Source organism: Neophocaena asiaeorientalis, unplaced genomic scaffold, assembly GCF_003031525.2.
Source record: "Neophocaena asiaeorientalis asiaeorientalis breed wild unplaced genomic scaffold, Neophocaena_asiaeorientalis_V1.1 scaffold114, whole genome shotgun sequence".
NCBI classification, from domain to species: Eukaryota; Metazoa; Chordata; class Mammalia; order Artiodactyla; family Phocoenidae; genus Neophocaena; species Neophocaena asiaeorientalis.
This window is the reverse complement of record NW_020173116.1, coordinates 7,966,409-7,990,771: the sequence shown is the minus strand read 5'-3', so window position 1 is coordinate 7,990,771 and position 24,363 is coordinate 7,966,409. Positions and strand designations below refer to the sequence as shown.

The following is a 24,363-nucleotide window of genomic DNA, read 5'->3' as shown; positions in this document are numbered from 1 at the left end:
CTCCTCTTCCCCTCCCTTCCTTCCTTCTCTCTGGTCTTGGAGGAACTGGGTCTCCCCTCCCCAGGGCTGCTCCTTCACCTGCCGGGCTCTTCCTCCTGTCCCTGCATCTGGCACCTTCTCTTGGCCTTCAAGCATGCTGAGACATGAGTCTTTCCTCCGCACAGCACCTCTCTGTCCTCAATCTGTCTTCTCGTTCCAGACTTCTTGCAAGAGTTGCTCCCTCCCTGAGTCTACATCTTCAGCAACCACTTACACGTGGTCTCACCCAGCCGGCCTTCTGACCACACTGTGCCCTGAAATTCTGTCCTCCTATTTGCCAACCCCCAGACTCCTTTTACAGCCTCGTTTTCTTAGATGCCTTCCCAATGTGAACCGCCTCCTCCTTGCCTCCCCAAAACTAAACTTCAAGGCTGCCTTTCAGCCTCTCTTCTTGGCTCTTCTCCTTCTGCTGGAGGCTGGATCTCAGCTGCCACTTCCTTGACTCAAGCCCCACCGGGGCCCTCTTCCCGCTCCCAGCCCACTCTCTCCAACTAAGCTGCCCACCCCCGTCGGCACCTCGTGGTTCTTTAGGGACTACAGAATCAAGTTATCCAAACTCACCATCTTTCCCCTCCAAGCGTCCTCCACCTCTCCCTCCCTGTCCACCTCTTCCCTGCTTACAAACCTTCAGGGACTCCCCCTCTCCTAGAGAATGAAGGCCGAATACCCCGACAGGTCTTTAAATCCTGCCTCTGCTGCCCTTGCCCTTGGCTTTCCAACCACAACTTTTTCTTTGCTATTTTACCAAAGGCCTCTCTGCTTTTTCCCTTTAAGGATTTTAGGACCAGTCCTGACACCTGCCTCCCAGGGTGGAGAGTTATTTGTTCCCCCATTGTGTTTTCTCATAGCACTTTAGACAAATCTAAGCAGCTGGGTTTGAATCCAGTGTCTTCTTTATTAGCTCTGTGACGTTGGTTGGCCAAGTAGCTTAATCTCTCTGAATCTCTGTAAAATGGTAACCTGTAACCTCAGTCCAGAAATAACCCTACACATTAATGGTCAATTGATTTTCAACAAGGGTGCAAAGACGATGGGGGAAAGAATAGTTTTTTCCACAAATAGGAAATGTCCAAAACAGGCAAATTTGTAGAGACAGAAAGTAGATCAGTGGTTGCCAGGAGCTGGGGGAAAAGGGGAATGGGAGTGATTGCTAATGGGTTCTGATTTTTCTTTTGAGAATGTTCTGGAATTAGTGATAATTATTGCCAAACCTAGTGCATATACTAGAAGCCACTTTAAAAGGATGACTTATGGTATATGAATTATATCTCAACTTTTAGAAATCAAGCCCCCCCCAAAAAGAAAGAAAGGTCCACTTCCCAGGGTAGTTGTGAGGGTCAAATGAGGCAGCATATGGGAAATGGCTGTGTTGCCTTTGATGCTGAGAGAGTGGCTGTGTATCCACCTTTCTCTCCCACTAGAGTATGAGCTCCCCCTGGGCAGGACCTGCTGGACCACATTCATCTTGTTCCTCTCCTTATCCAAGTACCTAGCATGGAGTCCAGTAGTAAGTATTCAACAAATCCCAGTTGTCTCCATAAAAGACAGCTATACTGCTTTTGTTTTTTTATTTTTTTTATTTATTTATTTTGGGGGCTGCTGTGGTGTGTGGCATGCGGGATCTTAGTGCCCTGACCAGGAAATGAACCGCTCCCCCTGCAGTGGAAGCACGGAGTCTTAACTGCTGGACTGCCAGGGAAGTCCCCACATGTTTTATTTTTTTTGGTACGCTGCTTTTGTAAACTGATGGGAGCATGTTATAGGTAAGCACACATGCATGTGAATACATTAAAAAAATGAGTTCATGAATCCACAGGGTTATTGGGGCAATTCATCTGAACTGGACACTTGTTCAGCTCAGAGTAAGCAGAAGATTCAAAGAAGGAGCTTCCAAAACGTTCCCCTCCCAGAATGACATCAGAGAGCCTGAGCTCAAATCATCCTCTAAATACAGGTCTAAAGAATTAAAAAAAAAAAACAAAACACAGAAAAGTGACATGCCAAGGATAGCCCATGGTATATACCCTTTATTCAGTCCTCATCCTTGAATCTCAGTTCCGTCCCAGGAAAGAGTGTTTTAATCCCAAAAAGGCTCTGGGCCTGTCAGTGGAGTCTTGCACGGAGTCACCCTCACTGGTTTTTGTTTTGATATTATATGCTTCATCTACAGGAATAACTTTGTATTAGACCTCACCTCCTGAATTCTCTGTGGACTCTTAAAATCGACCGGGTTTCCAACTGAGCTCACTTTGGGTCCCCTCATCCAGTTCTTGGAATCTGTCCTCTGGGCTGACACGCTGGGGTTCCCCTCCTGTCAGTGTGTGGTTCTTCCTCAGCAATAGTCTTCAGGGTAGCCCCTCTTGGGGCCTAGCCACCAACTCCCACGGGTAGTCTTGTTACTACCTTTTTGGGGACTCCCTGTTCCCAGCTCCCCCCCGTCTCTGTTTGGCCTCTGTTCCTTCAGTACTGAATTGGATCCTGCTGAGGAAATCCCTTAGCCTGGCCCTTGAAGTCCTCATCAAGCTGGCTGTCGCCTATGAGTCCTGTACTGCCCCACTGATAGGTGACATTCCAGTCCTCAAATGTACCATTTGCACTCATGTCTTGCCACATTCCTCGCATGCTTCTTCCTCCTTTTGAAAATAAGTTGTCAATTCCAACTCAAACTTCAAGACTGTGGGGCTACGTTGCCTGTGAGGTCATCAGACTCCCCCCACCCCTCACCAGCAGGGTCTCATCCCACTCCTGTGTGCTCCAGAAGCATCAGGCACACCTCCATTATGGGGTTGATTACATTGCAGGGTAATTATCTTTTTGCACGTGGTTTGCATCTAGGCGGCTAAGGCATGGTAGGTGCTCAGGGTTTGTTGAATGATTACTGAATGGACTAACGCTTTACACAGGACAATTGTTGAGCTGTCTTTTGCTGTACCTGGTTGTTGAAAACTTTGTTCATTTTGTTACATAATATCCTTGTATAAAATCTCACATGAGAAATGACTTCTGGAATGGAAAATAAGGAAAAAATTTTATTTCCTCCTACCTCAGAGACCCTATATTATATAGAGAAGCATGTAGCCCTTCATGTTTCCCCCCTCTTTTTCTTGCTTCCAAGAAGCTCAGAGACAGATTTAATATTCATTCACATAATCACATTAGCCCTGTTGGCCAAAATTTGGGTCTTCTCCCTCATTGTGGTTTTGATTTTTTATCTTTTCTCTAATAAATCTTGAAATCAGTGTAGTGTGGAGGAAGAGGTACAGACTATGGAGTCAGAGCAACATGGATTTAGATGGTCTCAGTAACTAGCAGCTGTGCAACTCGGGCAACTTTCTTAACCTCTCTGAACCTCCAATTTCCCTTTTGTAGGGCCGTTTAAAAGGGTTAAATTACAACTTATATTGCGCATGCAGCACCTACTAGGTGATCAATAAATGATAATTACATGAAGTAGAAGTTATGGATGAATAAAATAATTGGAAGTGTCACTCCAGGCTGGCTTTTGGAAGAATAAGCAGCTACTCACGTGGCATGACTTGGGAAGGAGCAAGGCCAGCTCCGCTGAATCAGTCCCATCACTAGGGTGTGTTCAAAGGACTCTTAGGAACACAGTTCTTTAACTGGGCTAAGAGGTCAAGTCACTAGGAGTGGGCATGCATAGCAGGGGGTCCCCTGGAGCAGGGCCTGAGGGAACAGAGATCCCAGGAAGAGGAGCTGGAGGAGTGGGAGGAGGGGGAAGGAGGGGACAATGGGGCAGGTCCTCAGCTGCCCATGGCCAGGCCCTGCAGGAGTCTCTCCTGTAGTCCCTGAGCCACCCGAAGCAACCCTGTTGGCCAAACCTCTTTTTCTCTCTCCAGGGTCCTCTGGGAAGAATACAGAGGGCCTCAAGGACACAGACCCTGAACACAAGCTAAGAAGTAGGACAACAGGTCTCCAAAGTGAAGGCAAAACCCTGAGAGATGCGGGGAAAGACAGGTCAGTAGCAAGGAGAGCCCTGGGGTTAAATGCTGGCTCTCATAACCCCGTGTATGGCCCTGGGCCAGGCAGGTGGCCTCCAAGCCTCAGTTTCTTCATCTGAAGAATGAGGGTAGCAGTAATGCCCTCCAGCCTGCTGTGAAGAGGTAAAATTGGGGGAAGCATTTATACACTGAAAAGGATTATTCTTGTGTAGGTTATTTTCAATTTTGCCTGTCTCTTTATCTTAAACTTTGAAATGATGCTCATTAAAATGGATCTAACCTATATATGTTTAAAACATTTAAAACGGCAAGAGTTCTCCAAACAACAGTAAGGAGTTCAGATGGGATCTGTTCAACTTCTCCATTATCCCTTTTGACAACCGGAAATCAGATGAATTAATGGGCCTGAACTCCTAGAGGTGATGATCAAAGGAAGTCAAAGCAGCTATGTTGCTGGGAAGGCCTCCCAGCACAGCAGGGCTGCTGCCTTCCCAGCCATCACATCCTGGCCCCAGAAGAGGGGGCTTGCTCACAGTATGGGCTTAGCCAGAGTTCCAGCAGCAGCTCTCCACCATCCTGCCTGAAAATCCACACAAGAGGATGATTACTCATGATGCCTAATTAAAAATCAGTTCTCCAAAAAAAAGAAAAAAATCAGTTCTCCAGAAGAGTAGGATGTGGGTTTTAACTGATGGCAGGACTGGCGGAGGACAAAGAGGAATAATGTGTAAATGGCCCAAATCAACGCCAGACATGGGGTAGGGGCTCAACCGGTATTTGTTGAGTGTGAGCCTGAGGGCCAAGGCCCTCCAAAGCACGTGCACACGGACGTTCACACACAATCAGGGACAGATCCATTCGCAAAGCAAAACGTGGCGAATCATAACCATGGATGGGGGTTACGAGCGGAGTGCTCCCAACACACAAGGCCTGTAGCGTCTCAACTTTAAAAAGAACCGAAGTGCTAGGACGACCAGGTCTGGAATCGAATCTTGACACCGCCCCCTTCTGTCCGTATGCCTTTGGCAAGTGACCCTTTCCCCCAGGGCCTTGGTGTCCTCATCTGTAAAATGGACACCATCGTGCCCAGATAAGGATTCAGCGATTTACTGAATTTACTAAGGGTCAGCGTGGGGAGGCAAGCCGTTGCTAGCGGGAGCCAGGGCTGGTGCCGGGAGCGCGCCTGCGAGGCCGCCTGCAACCTCTGGGGGCGCGCACATGGTGCGCACGTGGAGGGAGTTGCGCACGCGGCCCGGAGGCTGGGCGGGCAGGGAGCAGCGGTCCCGGAAGCTGTTACTACAGGTCAGTGGCTTGCTGGGGTCGACCTTGAGGCGCTGCGAGGCCACCGCAGTCCAGGAGGTAGGGACCCGCGCCTGTCCCCGGCCGGCCCGCCGGTCCTGCGTCCTCCACCCCCACCATCTTGGAGTCCTGTGCCCGCTCCCTTTCCCCGCTAGCCGGCCCTGTCCCCTCCCACCCTCCCGGGCCTCCTGAGCCCTGCTCTGCCTGCCCTTCGTGACGAGGGCTCCCTGTGCCGACTTCCTCCCGCAACTCAGGGAGTAGGCCGGCCAGCTCCGTTTTACAGGTGAGGAAACTGAGGCTGAAGGTCCTCGAGAGGTGCATGGTGGCCACACAGTAACTTCCCCCCTGGGACTCTGGTCGGTCCCAAGCCCCGTGTCGGTCAGCTGTCCTCCCGTCTTGTACTTTCATGGATTTCTTTGTTCCACGTGTGCATTTGCGTTTGACTCTGATCTGAGCACAGGGATGGCCCGGATGAAGACAGGCCAGGCCCTCCTCTCCCCGGGTGGCACAGTCACCAAGGCATGGTTCGCTTTGTTGCAGTGGAGATTTCTTCAAGCGAATTTGGAATTGGTTTGTGTTTTGATTGATTTGGTGGTTTGTTGTTGTTTGCGCGTTTGTTTTTCATGTTCCCCAGGGCACAAAGGGTCGCTGTCGTTTTTCTTTCCAGAAAGGCTGTCTGTTCCCGCCCCTGCCCAGTCTGATGGATGTGTGGTTTATGATACTGGAGACTGTTTGGCTTTTCTTTGTGGATAAAACTCATCTTGTTTCATCTTTCAAATAGTGAGTTGAGTCCTTGCTGACCAGAGCCTCTGCCCTCACTAACATTCCTGAGCTATTAAATATTTGTTTAAAGGGACAGACATAAAGCATGGTGTTAGGAATAAGGCATCTTGAAGAAATGGTCTTCATAAGAGCACAATAGTTGTAATATTCTGAGTTAATCTTGGATCTTAATTTATCAAGGCTCAAAGCACTATGGAGTCCGTAATTATTTGGCCTGGTGGTCACACTTTAAGACAGATTCTTTTATTTTTCTTGTAGCCTGGAAAGTAGAAGAACAAAAAAGAGAGGTGATGTGTTGAAATCAAATGTGAGACCGTGGTGAAGAATGGGAGAGGCTGGGGACGGAGGCTGATAAAGGCTTTGGACTTGGGTTTGCAGGACTTGGGGTCCTGCACTGGGGTACGTTTGACAGATGGAGCCCCAGTCCCTGGGCTGCACTGGGGAGGTGGGAACATGGCCGGACCAGGGAGCCGTGCTCTAAGATGGTCTCCTTAATGTGGAAAGAATTGAGTGAGATTGAGGAGGAACAGGCCTTGGATGGTTGGGTGTTGCGGGCTTGCGGGGGAGACAGCGGAAGAAATAAAGTTTAGACGATAAGTGTGTCTCCCCATTTGACTGGAGCAGGGCCTTGACATCATCGCTTTTGTCCCCTCCTGTGTTCCCGTCTCGACACCTAGCACACAGCGCTCGGATCCTGTCAGACTAACTAGAATTATCGTTTTTAATTGGTTCTAGGATGCATCTTTGCTCACGTTTTAACGGCTCGATGTTGAGCTGGGTCCCACAGTGGACGGTGTCTTCCTCTGTGCCGTCGTTCATTCGGCAGCTTTTTGTCTTTCTTAGTTGCACAGGAAGTCACAGTGCTCTTAAAATGTTAGCTCTGATGAATTGCAGGTTTCAGAGTTGGAGACTCAGGCAGAAAAGATGACCTGTTATCAGACTGTGTTTCTCTACTGTGGCTCATTTCTTCTTCTTTGAAAATGCTAATGTTTTCAAGGAACTCAAGGGAGGGGGTTGGTCAAAGCCAAGAACAACAGGTACAAGTAAGAAAAATGTACTACTTTGTGGGTTGGAGAGGGAAGAAACAGCTGGTGGAGTGTCTTCTTTGCAGGGAAAATTGGACTGCTGTATAACCACTGGCAGAGCAATACCTTTGAGGGGCACGTGCTTTACGGCAACCAGCCTTAGCTGCCCGCTGAGCAGGCAGCCCTAGCCCATAAGCCTGCTCATGACCAGCCAATCTGAACACACCTTTTGGGACAGTGGGGCCCAGGCTCCATCATCCACTGGAGTCTTGGTGACCCCGGGTCTGTCTCTTGGCAGACACCTCCCACTGCTGCAAGTTCAAGGGCAGAGGCCCTATCTTTCCCTTCCTTGGTATCCCAGGGCTCAGCACAAGACCTGACACATCAGAGATGCTAAATTGGGTTTTGCTGAGCAGAACTGTACTGGACAAGTTGGGGCAAGTTGTCTTTCTGGTGCCTACGTCAGTCTTCATCTCGTAGGAGTCGTGTTCTAGGTCAAGGTTCCGTTTCACGGCCCTCAGTCCTCCCTGCAGCTGCTTCGTGAGTTACTGGTTTTGTGAACTAACCTGGACACTGTCTTTCTCTCCAGCCCCCATCTCTCTTATTTCTAACTCTTGGCTTTCAGAATGAGCTTTTGGGACCTAGTCCTCTTATAAATTAGGGCCTGTTTCTATGTCAGCTCTCTTGGTGACATTGCTCCCAGGGAGCCTGACTGGTTAAGCTGCGACATAGCGGGATCCCAGCTGGTGCAGCAGGTCGTCTGTGCTGGGTTTGGTGTTTAAACAGGTGAGCAGGTCTCAGCCTGGGGAGAGCTACAGAGGTGAGAATCTCCTAGAAACACAGTCTGTAGTTCGCCTTCTGCTTTGTCTCCAGAGAAGACACGAGCTGGACCCGGGGGACCTCAGGATCCGCCAGCCTTGACGTCTGCTTCCCACCCCTGCCCTGGCTGACATATATGCTCCTTCTAGAATGAGATGCTTTGAGCATGCAAAACGTCTTTTCTCGGCCTGCATCAAGATTGTCTGCGGGTGGTTTGTACAGAATCGGAGACTTTTAGGAGAGCTGTTCTCTCTCTTCTTTGGCTGCCTCTCAGGCCTTCAGGGGAGGGTCACACTTTGCCTGAGAATGTAGCCACTGCCGGTGCCACCACCAGTTTGCCAGTTTTATTCTTTTAATCTTTGAAGGTGACTCTGGGGATGTTTCTGTGGTAAAAATCTAGTGATCTTCCAGGCTTCCATTTGATTTGTGAGAAGTACTGATTATCACTGTAAGATTTTTGCAAAATTTGAAGTTATTAAAAGCAAACAAAAACTAGTTTTCAACCATTCCCATAAAAATTGTTTCAGGCAAGAATCATCAATGGATGCAAAAGCTAGGAAATGAAAGTATGATGAGAAACAGGACGATTACATAGTCTCAAAGCATCTTCCCATAAGATGTTAATTAATTACAAAGGGAAAATTGTAATATTATGGTGGATAAACCTGGCAGGTACCACCTTCGCCAGGTGATGAAAGTTAGCAACGTCAGTAATGGGACAAACTGACATCTGTGCCTTCGAATATGAGGCTCTGAGAAGGGCTCAGCGTCACATCTGTGTGTTCCTGCCCCAAACATATAACCTGAACCCAGTTGTGAGGAAACATCACACAAACCCAAGTGTACAGAATCTACCAAGTAACTAGCCAATACTCTTCAACAGTGTCAAGATCACATATTTACACACACACACACACACACACATACACACATGCACATACATTAGAGAGAGGTAACGATAAAGCAAGTATAATGCAGTGTTAACATTTGAGAAAGTTGGATGAAGGGCATGTGGAATTCTTTGTGTTATTTTTATAATGTTTTGTAAGTCTGAAATTATTTCAAAATAAAAAACAGAGAAGACTGGTTCTCACAGTTCTTTCCAGAAAGAATTATAGATGTGGGAACTATAGATGTATTATAGATAAAATATGCTATATGTTTTTGGCAGGGAGAGCTTGACAAATCTAAATGTTTTTCATAGTGTGGTAGCATCCAAGTTTTGTGTATCCTGGTAGATATCTGACATAAAAGAGTGTTTATGTCCTTCAAAAGCATGTACAAGAATATTCATAGCAACCTTATTATTCATAATACCTTGAAATAAGAAACAACCTAATCGTCTATCAAAAGGAGAGTGGGTAAAGAAGTTGTGATGGGGACTTCCCTGATGGTCCAGTGGGTAAGACTCTGCACTCCCAGTGCAGGGGGGCGCAGGTTCGATCCCTGGTCGGGGAACTAGATCCCGCATGCGTGCCGCAACTAACAGTGTGCATGCCGCAACTAAGAAGCCCACATGCCACAACGAAGATCCCATGTGCTGCAACTAAGACCCGGTGCAGCCAAGATAAATAATAAATAAATAAATATTAAAAAAAGAAGTTGTGATGTATTTATGTGGAGTACTATACAGTAACGAAGATGAACGAACAGCAGCAACATGCAACAACATGGATGAATCTCAATGTTTATCAACATTAATGTTCAGCAAAATATAATCAGACCCAGAAGAGTACCAAATGTATGATTCTGTGTATCTAAAGTTCCAAAACAGGCAAAGTAATTGATGGTGATAGAGGCAACGTATTGTTATCTTTGGGGTTATTGACTGAAGGAGGTATGAGAGATCCTTCTAGGGTGTGAGAAGTGTTCAGTGTTTTGATCTGGGTGGTAGTTACATATATGTATATAAAATCATCAAGCTCAATACTTACGATTTGTGCACCTTATCTAAGTTATACACCAACAACAATTTAAATGTATCTTGTGTGGATTACAGATCCAAATATGAATTGTAAATAACAGAAAGTCTAAAAGTTGACATATGAGGATATGTTTGTGACTTTGAGATAGAGGAAAATTTAAGAAACAGGATGCAGGATGTGCTAAATGTAGAAGACACTGTTGATAAATTAGTCTACATTAAACTTACAGACTTCTCTTAAACACACCATTAAGAGAGTGAAAAGACAAGCCATCTAGTGGGAGAAAATATTTGCAGCACATATAACTGACAGAGGGTTCGCCTTGAGAATATATGAAGAATGCCTCCAGATGAAGAAATTTTGAAAAAGACAACTCAATAGGAAAATGGGCAACAGGTACTTTATAAAAGAAGATATCCAGGAGGACAATGCAATAGGAAAATTTGCTCCATCTCATTATAATTGGGGAAGTACAAATTGAACAATGCAATGAGAAACTCGTACACACCTCCTAGGATGGTAAACATTGAAAAGACTGACATTCTCAAGTGTTGGCAAGGGTAGAATGAGGGGAACTGATAAATGGCTGATAGGAGGGTAAATTCATCCTACCACTTTGAAACCGTTTGGCCTTTGCTACCACAAGTGGACATAACTATTTCGTGACCCACCAATTCGACACCTAGGTGCGTTCCCAACAGAAATGCATGATGTGACTGGGTGTGTGGGGTGGCTCTGTGTGTACAAAAGGCAAGTATAACAGCGTTCATGGAAGCTTTATTCATAGTCAGAAACCGGAAACAACAAAGATATCCATCAATAGTAGAAGAGTTGAACCTGTATTCATACAACAGAACACTACAGAGCAGTGAAAACAAACGGGCACAAACAACACTGACCAAAAGAAGCCAGACACAGAAGAATCCATGCTGTGCGATTCATTTACGCATTATTGAAAAAACAGGCGAGACGAATCTATGGAAGTCCTGCCTTTTGAGCAGAGGGGAGGGGTCCTGACTGGGAAGCAGTGTGAGGAGGACCCTGGGGTGCTGGTATATGCTATTTTTTGGACTTAGGTCATGGTTGCCTGGGTGTGTTCACTTGGTGAAAATTCATCAAGCTGTATTCTTACCCTGGTTCCCTTTTCTGCATGTATATTGTCCTTTAAAGTTGATTAATTTGATTTGTACCTGGTGTAGTGATGTTTGGTATATTGCATGTCACAATGGGCTGAACTGTGTCTCCCCCGCAGATTCTTGCGTTGAAGCCCTTACGCTCAATGTGATGGTATTTGGAGATGGGGCCTTGGGAGGTAACTAGGGTTAGGTTAGGTCATGAGGGTGGGGCCCATGCCGGGATTAACATCCTTAGAAGAGAAAGAGACACAGTGCACACACAGGCTCGCTTTCTACCCGCTCCCATCCTGTGAGTGCACAAAAGAAAGATCGAGAGAGATGGCAGCCTCCCGTGAGGCACAAGAAAAGGCCTCAGAATATAACCTACCAGCCAGCACCTGGGTCTGGGACTGCCAGCCTTCAGAGCTGTGAGAAATAGATCTGTGGTTTAAGCACCCCCCAGCCTATGGTATTTTGTTAAGGCAGCCCAAGCCGACGTATAAGTGTACGATAGCATCGACTAGTTTTCTGAGCTTCCTTCTGGGCTGGGCCCTGGGCTAGGCACTGGGGTAGGGAGATAAGACTCCGTCTGTGCGCTCAGGTGACGCAGGAAGAGCTGGGACTCTCCAGTGTGGTGATGAGGGTGCAGAGGAGGGGCTGAGAGACCGTGCAGCTTCCTCACTCAGCAAGGACAGCCACCCACCTAGCCCACCTCACCATGCTCCCGCCCTGCGCTCCATCTGAGCCCTGAACTGCTGAGCTGTCATGGACCAGAGCGTGCTGCTTGTCACGATCTTGAAATTGGAACAGCAAAAGCCATCGACTCTGGACTGGAACAAAGGCTGCGCTGTTTTTTCTAAACGTAGTGGGCTCCGCATTGTTAGGAAGACACAGAAAGCACTTGTGCTCAGAAAAGAAACCGATTTAAAAAGGAGAACATAGCCTCTCCTCCCACCCCCTCACCCCTCCCACCCCCGTTGCACGCAGCTTTTTCTGCATGGATTTGGTCTCATTATATCAGCGGTTTCTGATTCTTTTTATATTTTATCATCTCCATGGACTTCTGCTCACCAAAGCATTTGCTTGGTTTAGGCAAATGTTCTAGACTCAGCTTTGCACTAAGAACCTCAAATAAAAGTGTTTTTGAAAAGAGTAGCTGTAATTGCCCCCCAAATTCCCAGAAGGCGTTATCATTCACATAGAATATTTCTGGAAGATTTTAGTGATACTTTTTATTCTTTGGTTTTCTTTTCCTTCTTGCTTCTTGATCAGCATCTACAATGTGAACAGCTTTGACCGTGTTTCCCAGCTTCCTGTTACTGAAGTCCTCTGCCCTCTCAGAATCTTCAACTTCATCGACAGCGGTGACCTTTAGTTTTACTCTCCTTGTACTTACTTTCTTTTTAAAAAAAGTTTTACTGAGATAAAATTCACATACCACACAACTCACCCGTTTAAAGAGTATAGTTCATAGAGCTGTGCAACCATCGCCACAGTCAATCTTAGACGTTTTCGTCACCCCAAAAGAAACCCAGCATCCCTGAGCTCTCACCCCACCTTCCCTCCTCTCTCCCAGCCCTAAGCAACTAGGAATCTGCTTTGTGTCTCTATGACTTGCCTATTCTGGACACTTCGTCTAAATGGAACCCACAACATGTGCTCCTATGAGTCTGGCTTCTTTGCTTCCTATGATGTATTTGAGGTCCATCCATGTCATAGCGTGTCTCAGTACTTCATTCCTTTTCATGGCTAACAGTATCCATGATATGGATACTGCACATTTTGTTGATCCACTCAATCAATGACTCATGGGCACTTCGGCTGTTTCCACTTTTTGGCTGTTGTGGACATCTGTGTGCGAGATGTTGTGTGGACAAATGTTTTCATTTCTCTCGTGTACATACCTAGGGATGCTTTTGTTCGGTCATGTGGTACCTCTGTGTTTAATCATTTGAGGAACTTACAGGCTCTTTTCCAAAGCCCTTTTCCGTGTATTATCAGTAAGCAAAGGGAATATTTTATTGCTCTTTGACTTCTGCAGAATTTTGAAGTTTTACTCCTGACCAACTTTGCAGTTTGTCTGTTAAAATGCTTCCATGGGGGCTTCCCTGGTGGCGCAGTGGTTGAGAGTCTGCTTGCTGATGCAGGGGACACGGGTTCGTGCCCGGTCCTGGAGGATCCCACATGCCGCGGAGCGGCTGGGCCCGTGAGCCATGGCCGCTGAGCCTGCGCGTCCGGAGCCTGTGCTCCGCAACGGGAGAGGCCACAACAGTGAGAGGCCCGTGTACCGCAAAATAATAATAAAAATAAATAAATAAATAAATAAAATGCTTCCATGAAAAAGCTGGAGGTGTCATCAGCATGCTTAGACCTTCGCCCCACATATGTCTCATCCTCTGTGAGCACTGCTGGGGGGATCCAGGTCTTAGTCCCCAGTTTTCTCAGGAATGGAGACATTTTCCACTAGATGCATTGTTACTTATGGACCAAACAGCTTTTCAGATATTCTGGCTATAAGAGCAATTTTTTTTTTTTTTGCTGGTGTTTACCTGTGTCATCTCACATATCACACCACTGAGAGTTCAGATAGAAGACTGCTCACAGGTTTTGTTTGCCTGAGCTGATGTCTGGGCTGTCCACTGTGACCATGCTGATGTCATGGCCATATTGGCAGTTAAATGGTGTCCGAATCAAGAACATGGGGAAGACCTGGGACTTTCAGTATCATCCTTTCTGATACACATCGAGAATTTACAGCATTTTTAGAGGCCTCTACTCCCGGCCTCCACCTTGCACAGAGCTCAAATGCACGTAAATTGTGATCCCCTAAAATTCATATGTTGAAGTCCTAACCCCCAGCACCTCACAATGTGACTGTATTTGGAGATAAGGTCTTTAAAGAGGTCATTAAGGTTAAATGAGGTCATTGAGAGTGGGCCCTAATCCAATATGACTGGGGTCCTTAGAAGAAGAGGAGCTTAGGACACAGGCATACAGAGGAGAAACCATGTGGATGACACAGGGAGGAGAGAGCCACGTGCAAGCCAAGGAGACGGGTTCAGAAGAAACCAACCCTGCAGACACCTTGATCTTTGACACCTAGCCTCACAGAATTGTGAAATAAATGTCTGTTGTTTGAGCCCCCCAGTCTGTGCTACTTGTTACAGCAGCCCAAGCTGACTAATACATGCACCATGATGCTCCTTCACCCTGACACCCTGCCTGCTCTCTTGTCCTGCGGGCCTGATGGACAACTGCTCTCCTATTTCCCAGACCGTATCCGCTGCTTGGCTCATCCTGAAGCCTCCATTCTGGCTCCCTTTCCACTGGGCCCCACCCTCGTCCTTCTTGTTTCCCCAGGGCCAAAGGGGCCTCCTAGGTAGAAGGCACACCATGGCCCAAGTATCACCCCACAGCAGGAGGAAAAAATGCCACCAGGGGGCTCCTATCAAGACTTGAACCCCCGCCGCTCCCACTTCTCCTTTACAAGGGGAAGTTCAGTGATTTCTTAGCACTTGCCAGGGTTCCCATTGAGGGCAGAACTGGGAAGGCCAACAGTGGACACCTTATATACAGAGATGGCTTAGATTATCCCAGAAGCATTTTCATTTCATTTAACAGAATTTGTATGTTGTGTTTTCCTCCAGATGATTTCTAATGTGGAAATAATTTTATATGTTGAAAAGTCTCAATATTTGCTAAGTGGAAGCTGGTGTTATTTGTTAAGTTAGGTTTATGGAGGTATAACTTACATCCAGTAAAATTTACCCTTTCTAGATGTGCAGGTCCATGAGCTTTGACAATGGTATGTAGTTTTGGAGGAACCACCACCACAGTCACGATAGAGAATATTTTCATCACCTTCTAAAGATGCCTCATGTGTGAACCTTTGCCCAGCAATGGCTTCTGAGCAGAGGAGGTTACACGATTTAGTTGACGCTTAGGAAGGTTGAATCAGAAGCAATTTTCAAGAAGGACTGGGAGGAAGAGTGATTATTTTTTAAGGCAGAAAAACTAGAAAAAAAATCCCAGTGGCAAGTGGGAGGATGGGCAATCCTGGGCAACACCTCCTGAAGGCCCAAAGGAGGGCAGGATGTCAGAACCAGGACAGGATGATTTTTAGTGCCATCCTTATCTCACTGGTCCCCTAAAGGCTTCTGATGCTGCCCTCCAGTGCTTAGATAGGCACAAATTTAGAACATTTTATTATTTAAACAATTTTGCAAAAAATTACAGCCGTAACTCCTTCATTTAATATGGTTATTTCATATTTCTGTAATTTTTTTCTTTTTCTTATACTTTTTTTTTAAATTTATTTTTAGCTGCATTGGGTCTTCATTGCTGCATGCTGGCTTTCTCTAGTTGCAGCGAGTGGGGGCTGCTCTTCTTTGCGGTGTGCAGGCTTCTCATTGCAGTGGCTTCTCTTGTTGCAGAGCACGGGCTCTAGGCTTACGGGCTTCAGTAGTTGTGGCACGTGGGCTCAGTAGTTGTGGCTCGCGGGCTCTAGAGCGCAGGCTCAGTAGTTGTGGTGCATGGGCTTAGTCACTCTGTGGCATGTGGGATCTTCCCAGAGCAGGGCTCAAACCCGTGTCCCCTGCATTGGCAGGGGGATTCTTAACCACTGCGCCACCGGGGAAGTTCTGTTTTTTTTCTTTTTAATTCATGACTTCTACCAAGTTGTGTTGACCTCCACTTACCTGACATTATTTTGCATACACTTTTCCCCCATGTATAATTTATGTATTTATTTATCTTTTATTGTGGTAAAATATACATAAGACTTACCATTTTAACCATTTTAAAGTGTATAATACAGTGGCATTTGGTACACTCGCGGTGTTGTGCAAGTGTTAGCGCTGTCTAGTTCTAGAGCATTTTCATGATCCAAAGAGGAAGGCTTACGCATTAAGTAGTCACTCCTCATTCCTCCTCCCCTCCCCCCACCTCCCACAGCACCTGGCAACCACTAGTCTACTTTCTGTCTCTGTGGATTTGCTTACTCTGGGCATTTCATATGTAGAGAATCATATATATGATTCTTTTGTGTCTGTCTTCTTTCACTTAGCATAACGTTTTTGAGGTTTATCCATTGTTATAGCGTGTATCAGTGCTTCATTCCTTGTTGTGGCTCGATAATATTCCATTGTGTGGATATACCACATTTTGTTTATCCATTCAGTAGTTGATAGGCATTTGCATTATTTCCGCCTTTCGGCTACGTGAAGAGTGCTACTGGGAACATTCACGTGCAAGGATTTGTCTGAGAACCTGTGTTCACTCCTTTTGGGTATATACTTAGGAGTGGAATTCCTGAGTCATTTGGTGATTCATATGGTAATTCTATCGTTAACTAACTGACGAACTGCCAACCTGTCTTCCACAGTGGCTGTACCATTTTACGTTCACAACAGCAATGTATGAGGGTTCCAATTTCTCCAGTCGTCACCAACGCTAGTTATTTTTTGTTTTTGTTTTTGGTGATAGACATCCTGGTGGGTGTGAAGTAGCATTTCATTGTGTTTTTGATGAACACTTCCCTAATAAAGTGACTGTTAGCATTGAACATCTTCTCATGTGCTGGTTGGCCCTCTGTTGGCCCTCTTTTGAAAATGCCTATTCAAGTCTTCTGCTTATTTTTTCATTGGATTTTTTACCTTTTTGTTGCTAAGTTGTAAGAGTTCTCCATATATTCTGGATCCTAGACCCTAATCAAAGAAATGATTTGCAAATATTTTGTCACATTCTGTAGGGTGTCCTTTTATTTTCTTGACAATATCCTTTGAAGTGCAAAATGTTAAATTTTGATGAAATCCTATTTTATGTATTTTTTCTTTTGTTGCCTATGCTGTTGATGTCTTATCTTAAGAAACCATTGCCAAATCTGAAGCCATGAAGACTTACCCCTATGTTTTCCTCTGAGTCATATGGTTTTAGTGCTTCTGTTTAGGTTGTTCATCTATTTTGAATTAATTACTGTGTATAAGTGTCTGGTGAGACAAGGGTCCAGTGTCATTCTTTTGAATGTGGATGTCCAGTTGCCTAGCACCATTTGTTGAAAAGACTCTTCTTTCTCCGTTGAATGTTCTTGGCATCTTTATTGAAAATCAGTTGACCATAGATGTATGTGTTTATTTCTGGAACTCAGTTTTACTCCTTTGGTATATATATATATATATATATATATATATATATATATCTCCATATAGTTAAAGAGTTTGTTTTACTTCTATGTATTCGTGAAATTTCTTCTGTCATTTATTTCTAGTTTCTATTGTGAGAGGGAAAAATACTTTATATGAATTCAGTATTTTAAAATGTATTGAGACTTGTTTTCTGGCCTAACAGATAATTTATCCTGAAGAAATTCTACGTGTATTTGCAAAGAATGTACATTGTGCTGTTGCAGGGTGAAGGGTTCTGTGTCCGTCTGGTTATGTTTAGTTGGTTTATAGTGTTGCTCAAGTCCTCTGTTTTCGTTTGATCTTCCATATAATTTCATTGTTGAAAGTAGGATATTGAAGCCTTCAGCGATTATTTTATAATTATTTCTCCCTTCGGCTCCGTCATTTTGCATCACATAGTTTGGAGCTCTGTTTTTCGGTGCATATATGTTTATAATTGTTATATGTTCTTGATGACTGACCCTTATATCAATGGATAATGGCTTGCTTTGTCTCATAGCAATTTTTGACTTAACATCTATTTTTTCTGATGCTAATATAGCCACTCCAGGTCTCTTTGGGTTTCTATTTACGTGGAGTATCTTTTCCGTCCTTTCACTTTCAATCTATTTGTATCATTAGATGTAAAGTGAATCTCTTGTAGATGGCACATAGTTGGATCCTGTTTTTTTAGTCCATTTTGCCAGTATCTGCCTTTTGATTTGAGAATTTACTCCATTTATGTTTAAACTAATTACTGATAAGGAAGAATTTCTGCCACTTTACTGTTTGTTTCTTATACATCTTACGTCTTTTTTTGTTTCTCAGTTCATCCATTACTGCCTTCTTTTGTGTTTAACTGATTTTCTTTGTAGTGTGTGATTTTGATTCCCTCCTCATTTCCTTTTCTATATATTTTGAAGTTATTTTGTTAGTAGTGACACTGGAGATTATAATATATATCTTAAATTTATTACAGACTTGTTTGAATTAGTACCAACCTAGCTTCAATAGTATACAAAAACTCCGCTCCTATACAACTCCATCCCTCCTCTTTATGTTTTTATTGGCACAAATTACATCTTTAAACATTGTGTGTTTATTAACATATATGTATGATATTTCTTTTTTAAGTGTTTTTCTTTTTTTACAATTGTATTAAGATATAATTGACATATGCCATTTTATAAGTCTAAAGTGTACAGCATAATGATTTGACTTACGTACATCATGAAATGATTACCACAATAGGTTTGTATAATATTGTTTTATGCAATATTTCATACAGGTTTAAAAACTGTTGATGTCTTTACACTTGCCCATCATGTCCTTGAAATGAGAGGTCAGATCAAGCCTCCTTCACCTCAGTAACTTGATCTTTGTGGTACGTGTGCTGAGTCCTTGGGGTGGAGCTGGAGGGGGAGTTCCTTCCTGGGCACCCAGGGGCCCAGGACCTCCTCTAGAGCACTTAGCTCTCTTCTGGAGGCTCGCCTCACCTGACAGGTGGTTCCTTCCAGGATAAAACGCCCAGTGGTGTGCAGATGGCCAGGCCCGAGAAGGCTGTGCTAGCCAGTCCTTGGAGAGAAGGTAGGTGTCTCTCCCCTGTGCAGGTAGAGCCTTTCTGACGTTTGGGGCCACGAGGGAGTGGAAAACGCACAGTTGAGGGACTCCCCTTGCATGCTGCCCACAGCAGTCCCAAGCCACCCCTCTCCTCAGCCAGTGTGGTGCCGTGGCTGGGATGATGGCGGGCAGGTGGGGACACTGCAGGACTCTGTCCCGTCCACAGGGGTTCAGGCAGCCGCCGCCAGGCCCATCCTCTTGCCCGACCTGAAGAGCAGCTGCCTCGACCACCCCCTGCACCAGGGGCTCCTGCACCCCACGCGGCGCCTTTGCAGCCCCTCCTCTGCTCCAGCTCCCAAGTCGCCGAAGAAGCCCAAGATGCAGGCCGATGGTGACATGTTCCCCAGCGACTGGAGCCCACCGCCCGTGGAGTTCCTGAAGCCAAGGGCCCTGCTGGCTGACAGCGGGGCCCCAGCCCAGAGGCAGGCAGGCACGGCGGGGCCTCGGGGCCTGAGGAGACTGGCCCACCAGCTGCCCGAGGAGTCAAAGCAGGAGCCCCAGGACCCAGACCCCGTGGGGGGTCTGGCCTCACTGGAGGAGCCGTTCTGGAGCACGGCAGGCACCAGCCCAAAGGCTGCAGCGCCACGGGTGGACGCCCACACCTCGGTGAGCCAGGAACTGCCCCTTGGCCTCCTCTCCTTGCCGCCCCTCTTCATCCACCTCTCCTTAGTCACCCCCAAGCCACCGCTTTTTGGCTATCCTCCTCAGCCACACCCCAACTGCCCTCCTTCGGCCACCTCGCCTTGACTGTCCCTCCTTGGCCACACACACCCCGCCACCTCTCCCCAGCCCCTGGGCCTTCGTGCCTGGGAGCTTGGGCCCCCAAGGCTGGGCTGCATCTCTCCCTTTATTTCTGCTCCTAACTCCTGCTAATAAAAATGCCTGGGGTGGTGCCGTATTTGATGCCGCCCCTGTGTGGGTCCCATCAAGGCTTTTGCAGCTGTGGTTGGGATCATGGGTCTGGGCGAGGTCAGGCACAAAGCCTCAGGCTAACTGTGGTCCAGCGACCTGGGATTCCGAAGTGGAAACTTCAGTGATGAACTTTAAGCCGGGAATAAACTGTGGTTGCTGGGAAGATTGTGGGGACATTCGAGTGCACATAGATCCAGGAAATTTATTCTAAGAATAGGATTTATTTGTTTGTAATAGCTCAAGATTGCCAATAACCAAAATGCCAATCACTAGGGAACTAATAAATTATGTTCTAATCATAAATCAGAATACCATGGAACTGGTTTTTTTTAAAACAAACAAACAAAAAAACTATCCCTTTAGTATTGATGTGGAATGACCCTGAAGACATATTGTTAACTGAAAATCAGCAAAGTGCAGAATAGGGGGTGTAGCGTGCTACCACCCGTGTTGAAGGAGAGAGTCTATGATGTATTACTGTTTGCTTGTCTGTGCGTAAAGTATCTCAGCACAGCCAGCAGTAAACACCTGCGGTCACCTACGGGGAGGGACCTGGGTGGCTGGGGATGGAGGTGAGCGAGTGAATGTATTGCCTGTTCAGAAAAGTAAACAAAATAAGTAAAGGGCTTCACGTAGCTTCAGTTTTATTCTTTTTCCCTCTGTCTCTGTCTTCCTCTTTCTTGCCCATTCCCATGTGGCTTCTCCAGAATGCCTCTGGGGACTCCGAGTGCTACGTCAACAGCTTGGATTACTTACTGCAGGAGAAGAGGTGAGTGGGGAGGGTCCATCATGGGGGTCTTCATTTCTGTGGGGTTGGCAGTAATTTCATGGGTTTGTCCTCAGAGACTCAGAGCAAATTCCTCTCAGGATAAAGCAGCCTACCCCCGCCATCAGCATGCCTCCTGAGGGCCCTGTGAGCCCTGGTGAATAGCGAGTGTGCAGAACAGTAGCGGGTCAAAGGGCAGCACCTCTGAGGCAGAGAGCCCCAGATCCTCACCACGCACAGAGCCCTCGTTCCGGTTCTGTCCCCACCTTGGCGCTATTCTGCCCAGTTCATGCTAGTTTAGGGCTTGCTCAGCTCCCACTGAGCGAAGCGGAAGAAGCACACTGCTTTGATACGGAGGCGCACAGCCTGACGATCGACTCGACGGTGACGGAGGTGGAGTGGGAGGGGTGGGGGGTAAGGTGCCAGCTTTTCCTGCGCCCTGCCCCGCGCCGCCACCTGAGCACGCTTTGCTCGTCATTCCGTAGCGCTTGGTCTAGTTCACCTGCCCTCCCCCTGGGATTATGGTGAGCACGTCTCACGTGGAAGTTGGTTTCTAAAGGCAAAAGTCACATCCCATCAGAACTGGAAATCCCTTAGGGAGGCGGAGGTGGGGATGGAAACCAACCCCGGTGCTCTTTCTTTACTGGAAAGCAAGTGCCATGGCTGGCTTGCACTGAGGGCCCATTTAGTGGTGAAGACACTAGAATCCCGCTCCTCCATTGGCCGCGAGGACCGGGGCAGCTGGGACGCAGCGGACTTCACCCCCGGGCTTGCGCTTTGATGCGCGGGAACGCGTTGCCCACAGGCTTATTCTTCTTGTGTTCTCATCCCTTCTCCGGTGTTCTTTTTGCTCGGTGTGTGCACTCACTTTGCGGAAGTTAAGAGGCGGTGCTGTTGTCTGATGCTTGGGTTCTTGTCGGAATGACATCTCACTGGTCTCTGTTTTTCCCAATTCCCAGCCCATGTTCTTGCCCGCAAGAGGGGGTTAAATACACGAGTGGGATGAATGATTGTTTTCTCTCCTGTGTCTATTCCTGACCCCACCCCAGAGTCATCTTCCTCCTCTGGGCTCTTAATAGCCCATGACTTTTGTTGTTTAACTCCTTTACCTGAGTATATTTTTTCCTAACCAGAGGGTAAGTTAGGGAAGGGGCCATGTCTGTACGTTTGCACGATATCCAGCTGTAAATATATTAGATACTCAGAAGTGTCAGCAGGAAAGTGAACACGCGTGGGGAACTACCCGCTCCTCAATGCCTTGCATGGGAAGGTTCCTGCTCTGCCCTGTGCCCTGTGCCAGGCACCGGATATACAGATATGATGGTGAGCCCCACTCACCTGGAATTGAACGCAATGATTCTAGTATTTCCCGTGCTGTAAAGCTGCTATGGAGGGGCCTGGAATAGTGGCATCTAACTTAGCCTGGGAGTTAGGACAGGCTCCCCAGGGGGGATCCTTGTCCTTGGACCTTGGAGGATAAGAGTTGGGAGGGCAGCAGGAGTGACCACACATGTAAAGGCAGGAAGGACAGACCGTGCCTCTCCTGGCTGGCTAGGACTGGAATTCTCGGTGGCAGAGTGTGGGGAGTGGACAGAACAGGAGATGCAGCTGAGATGTGAACGGGAGCCTCGTGAATACAGGGTCGAGTCGTGGGCGAATTTTAAGCAGATCCTGATGTGTTTTGCCATGTGTTAAAGAGAGTGCGCTCAGGCTGCGTTATAGAGAATGGATGGGAAGCATGAGGGGGGAATAGGGTGAATGGTGATGAGACAGGGCCTTGGGGAGCTCCCGTGGGACCTGCTGTCCTGGGTGGCTGGGGCCTGTGTAGGGAAGAGAAATTGAGAATTAGGTGCACGATGTCGGGAGGACCGGCCACATTTGGCTGGAAATCATCCATCTAGTGGCTGGCTCAAAGGATCTGAACCCAACACAGGCTGGGCTGGAGGCGAAGCCTTTGAGAACCGAGGACCAGTGGGCAAAACCAGGGTGAGCGCCCTGGACAGCTGGAGGGAACAAGGACGCAGAAGGCCAGGCGGGGACTGTTGCCCCCTTTTGGGGTTTGCGTGCGCTCAGGGCAGGAGGTGAGGGAGCCGGGCTCCAGCAAGATGATGGTCGGCACACAGGGCCTCTGGTGGGGCCCATTGAAAAGGGAAGTGAGGGCTTCCCTGGTGGCGCAGTGGTTGAGAGTCCGCCTGCCGGTGCAGGGGACACGGGTTCGTGCCCCGGTCCGGGAAGATCCCACATGCCGTGGAGCGGCTGGGCCCGTGAGCCATGGCCGCTGAGCCTGTGCGTCCAGAGCCTGTGCTCCGCAACGGGAGAGGCCACAGCAGTGAGAGGCCCACGTACTGCAAAAAAAAAAAAAGAAAGAAAAGGGAAGTGAGGTGCTCAGGCCTGGAGGGAGAAAACGGACTCAGGGGCTGGGCAGGGCAGGTGCAGTAGGGAAGGAGCAGGCCCTGGGGGGCTGCCACTTGGGGCTGGAGAGGCAGGCCCGGGGGAGCCATGGGCACAGGGGCCTGCTCCTGGTCAGTGTGGCTGGACCCGGGAGGAGCAGAAGGGCTAGGCCCTGTCCCTGGTGTGTTAAAGAGTGAGCAGGTGCCAGAACAAAGTACACGAATAAAGGTGCGTTTGAAGTTGTGTAGCGTAAATTGTCTTCTTTCAGGCAGCACAACTGATGCAGTACAGTCCCTCCCCCGCCCCAGGAATCTAAGTCTGAGAGCTGTGTGCAGGGAGACAGGGCTCTGAGCTCCCTGGTCCCCGTGCCTAGGCCTCGCTGTGCCCTGGGAGGCCCCTGCAGCCCAGTGACGGGGCGGATGAGCAGGCACTGCACTGACCCTATTTTCACCTCTCACCTTCTGGCAGGCAACAGGCCCTGGAGCAAGAGCGAGAGAAGCTGCTTCTGCAGGACTGTCTTGACCTCAACTCCTCGGATCCTGATGAAGTGCCGCTCACACCAGAGCACAGGTGTGGGGAGTGGGCACAGGTGGGAGGGGAGGCGTGTGCCCACTCAGGGCCAAGTCCCCGCACCCGCCTCTCCAGGCAGAGGGTTTAAGTGCTCACCTGCCGTTGGCTCTGGACGGTTTCCACCGCGATTTGTGTGCTGTTGATGAGTTCTCAAGCTGCATCCTTCTCTTAATCCCACATCTGTTCATTGATTCGAGAAGCATTTATTCACCTACTGTGTGTCAGGGTCTAGTGTGGGCCTTTGAAGACACAGAGGTATAAAATACGGCCTGCTCTTCCCCAGTTGTCTGCCCAAACGTGTGGAACCAGGTCTCAAACTACAGTCTGAATGAACATTGACTTTACACGGGAAAATACAGCCACATGACGTTTTCTGTCTTCCCCTGTGTGGGGAAGGAAGGCGGCTTCTGTCAGAGCTGTCGTCTGGGCCAGAGTCTGCTGGCCCATTGGCTGGAGGGAGGGCTGGAGTCACCTGTACCATGGAGTCTCAGAGATACCCGAGGACCACAGTTGAATTCATCTTCAGGGTACCCTGTTATCCATTCATCCATTTGTCTGTCCGTCTGTCCATCCGTCTGTCCACCCATCCGTTAAACATCTGTTACGTGCCAACTTTGTGCTGGGCTCTGTGCAGACTCTGGGGATACAGCAGGAAGAGAACCAAACAGAGGTCTCTGCCCCCGTGTTGCCCGCCATCAGGGCGGGGAGACCACCAATGCACACGGTAAATGAAGGAAGTTGTGTGACAGGTGCTCATGAGAAAGGAGGGAGTGGGGAGGGGGCGTCAGCAGTGCCGGGAGGGCTGGAAGGTTCGGAGGAGGGGTCAGGGAAGGCCTCTGTGAGTGGCTGACTTTTCAGCAGAGCCCTGAAGATGGTGAGAGGCGGCCCTGGGAGGGCCTTGCGGCGGCAGCAAGGAGGAGAGAGGAGGTTAGGGAGGCTGCAGGAAGCTGGCTGCCTTCCATCTGAACTGGGTGGGGGG

The 24,363-nt window shown here is 47.8% G+C and overlaps 1 protein-coding gene across 1 annotated transcript in view; it reads left to right on the top strand.

Annotated features, from left to right (window-relative positions):
* The first annotated feature begins 5,216 nt into the window (after nt 1–5,216).
* The window catches only part of FAM178B (family with sequence similarity 178 member B), a 96,717-nt gene continuing 77,570 nt past the window's right edge, over nt 5,217–24,363 (top strand). The window contains 5 exon segments of the mRNA XM_024743967.1: nt 5,217–5,357; nt 18,643–18,712; nt 18,912–19,333; nt 20,365–20,426; nt 23,283–23,384. Of these exon segments, the coding sequence (XP_024599735.1) occupies nt 5,217–5,357; nt 18,643–18,712; nt 18,912–19,333; nt 20,365–20,426; nt 23,283–23,384 (797 nt within the window).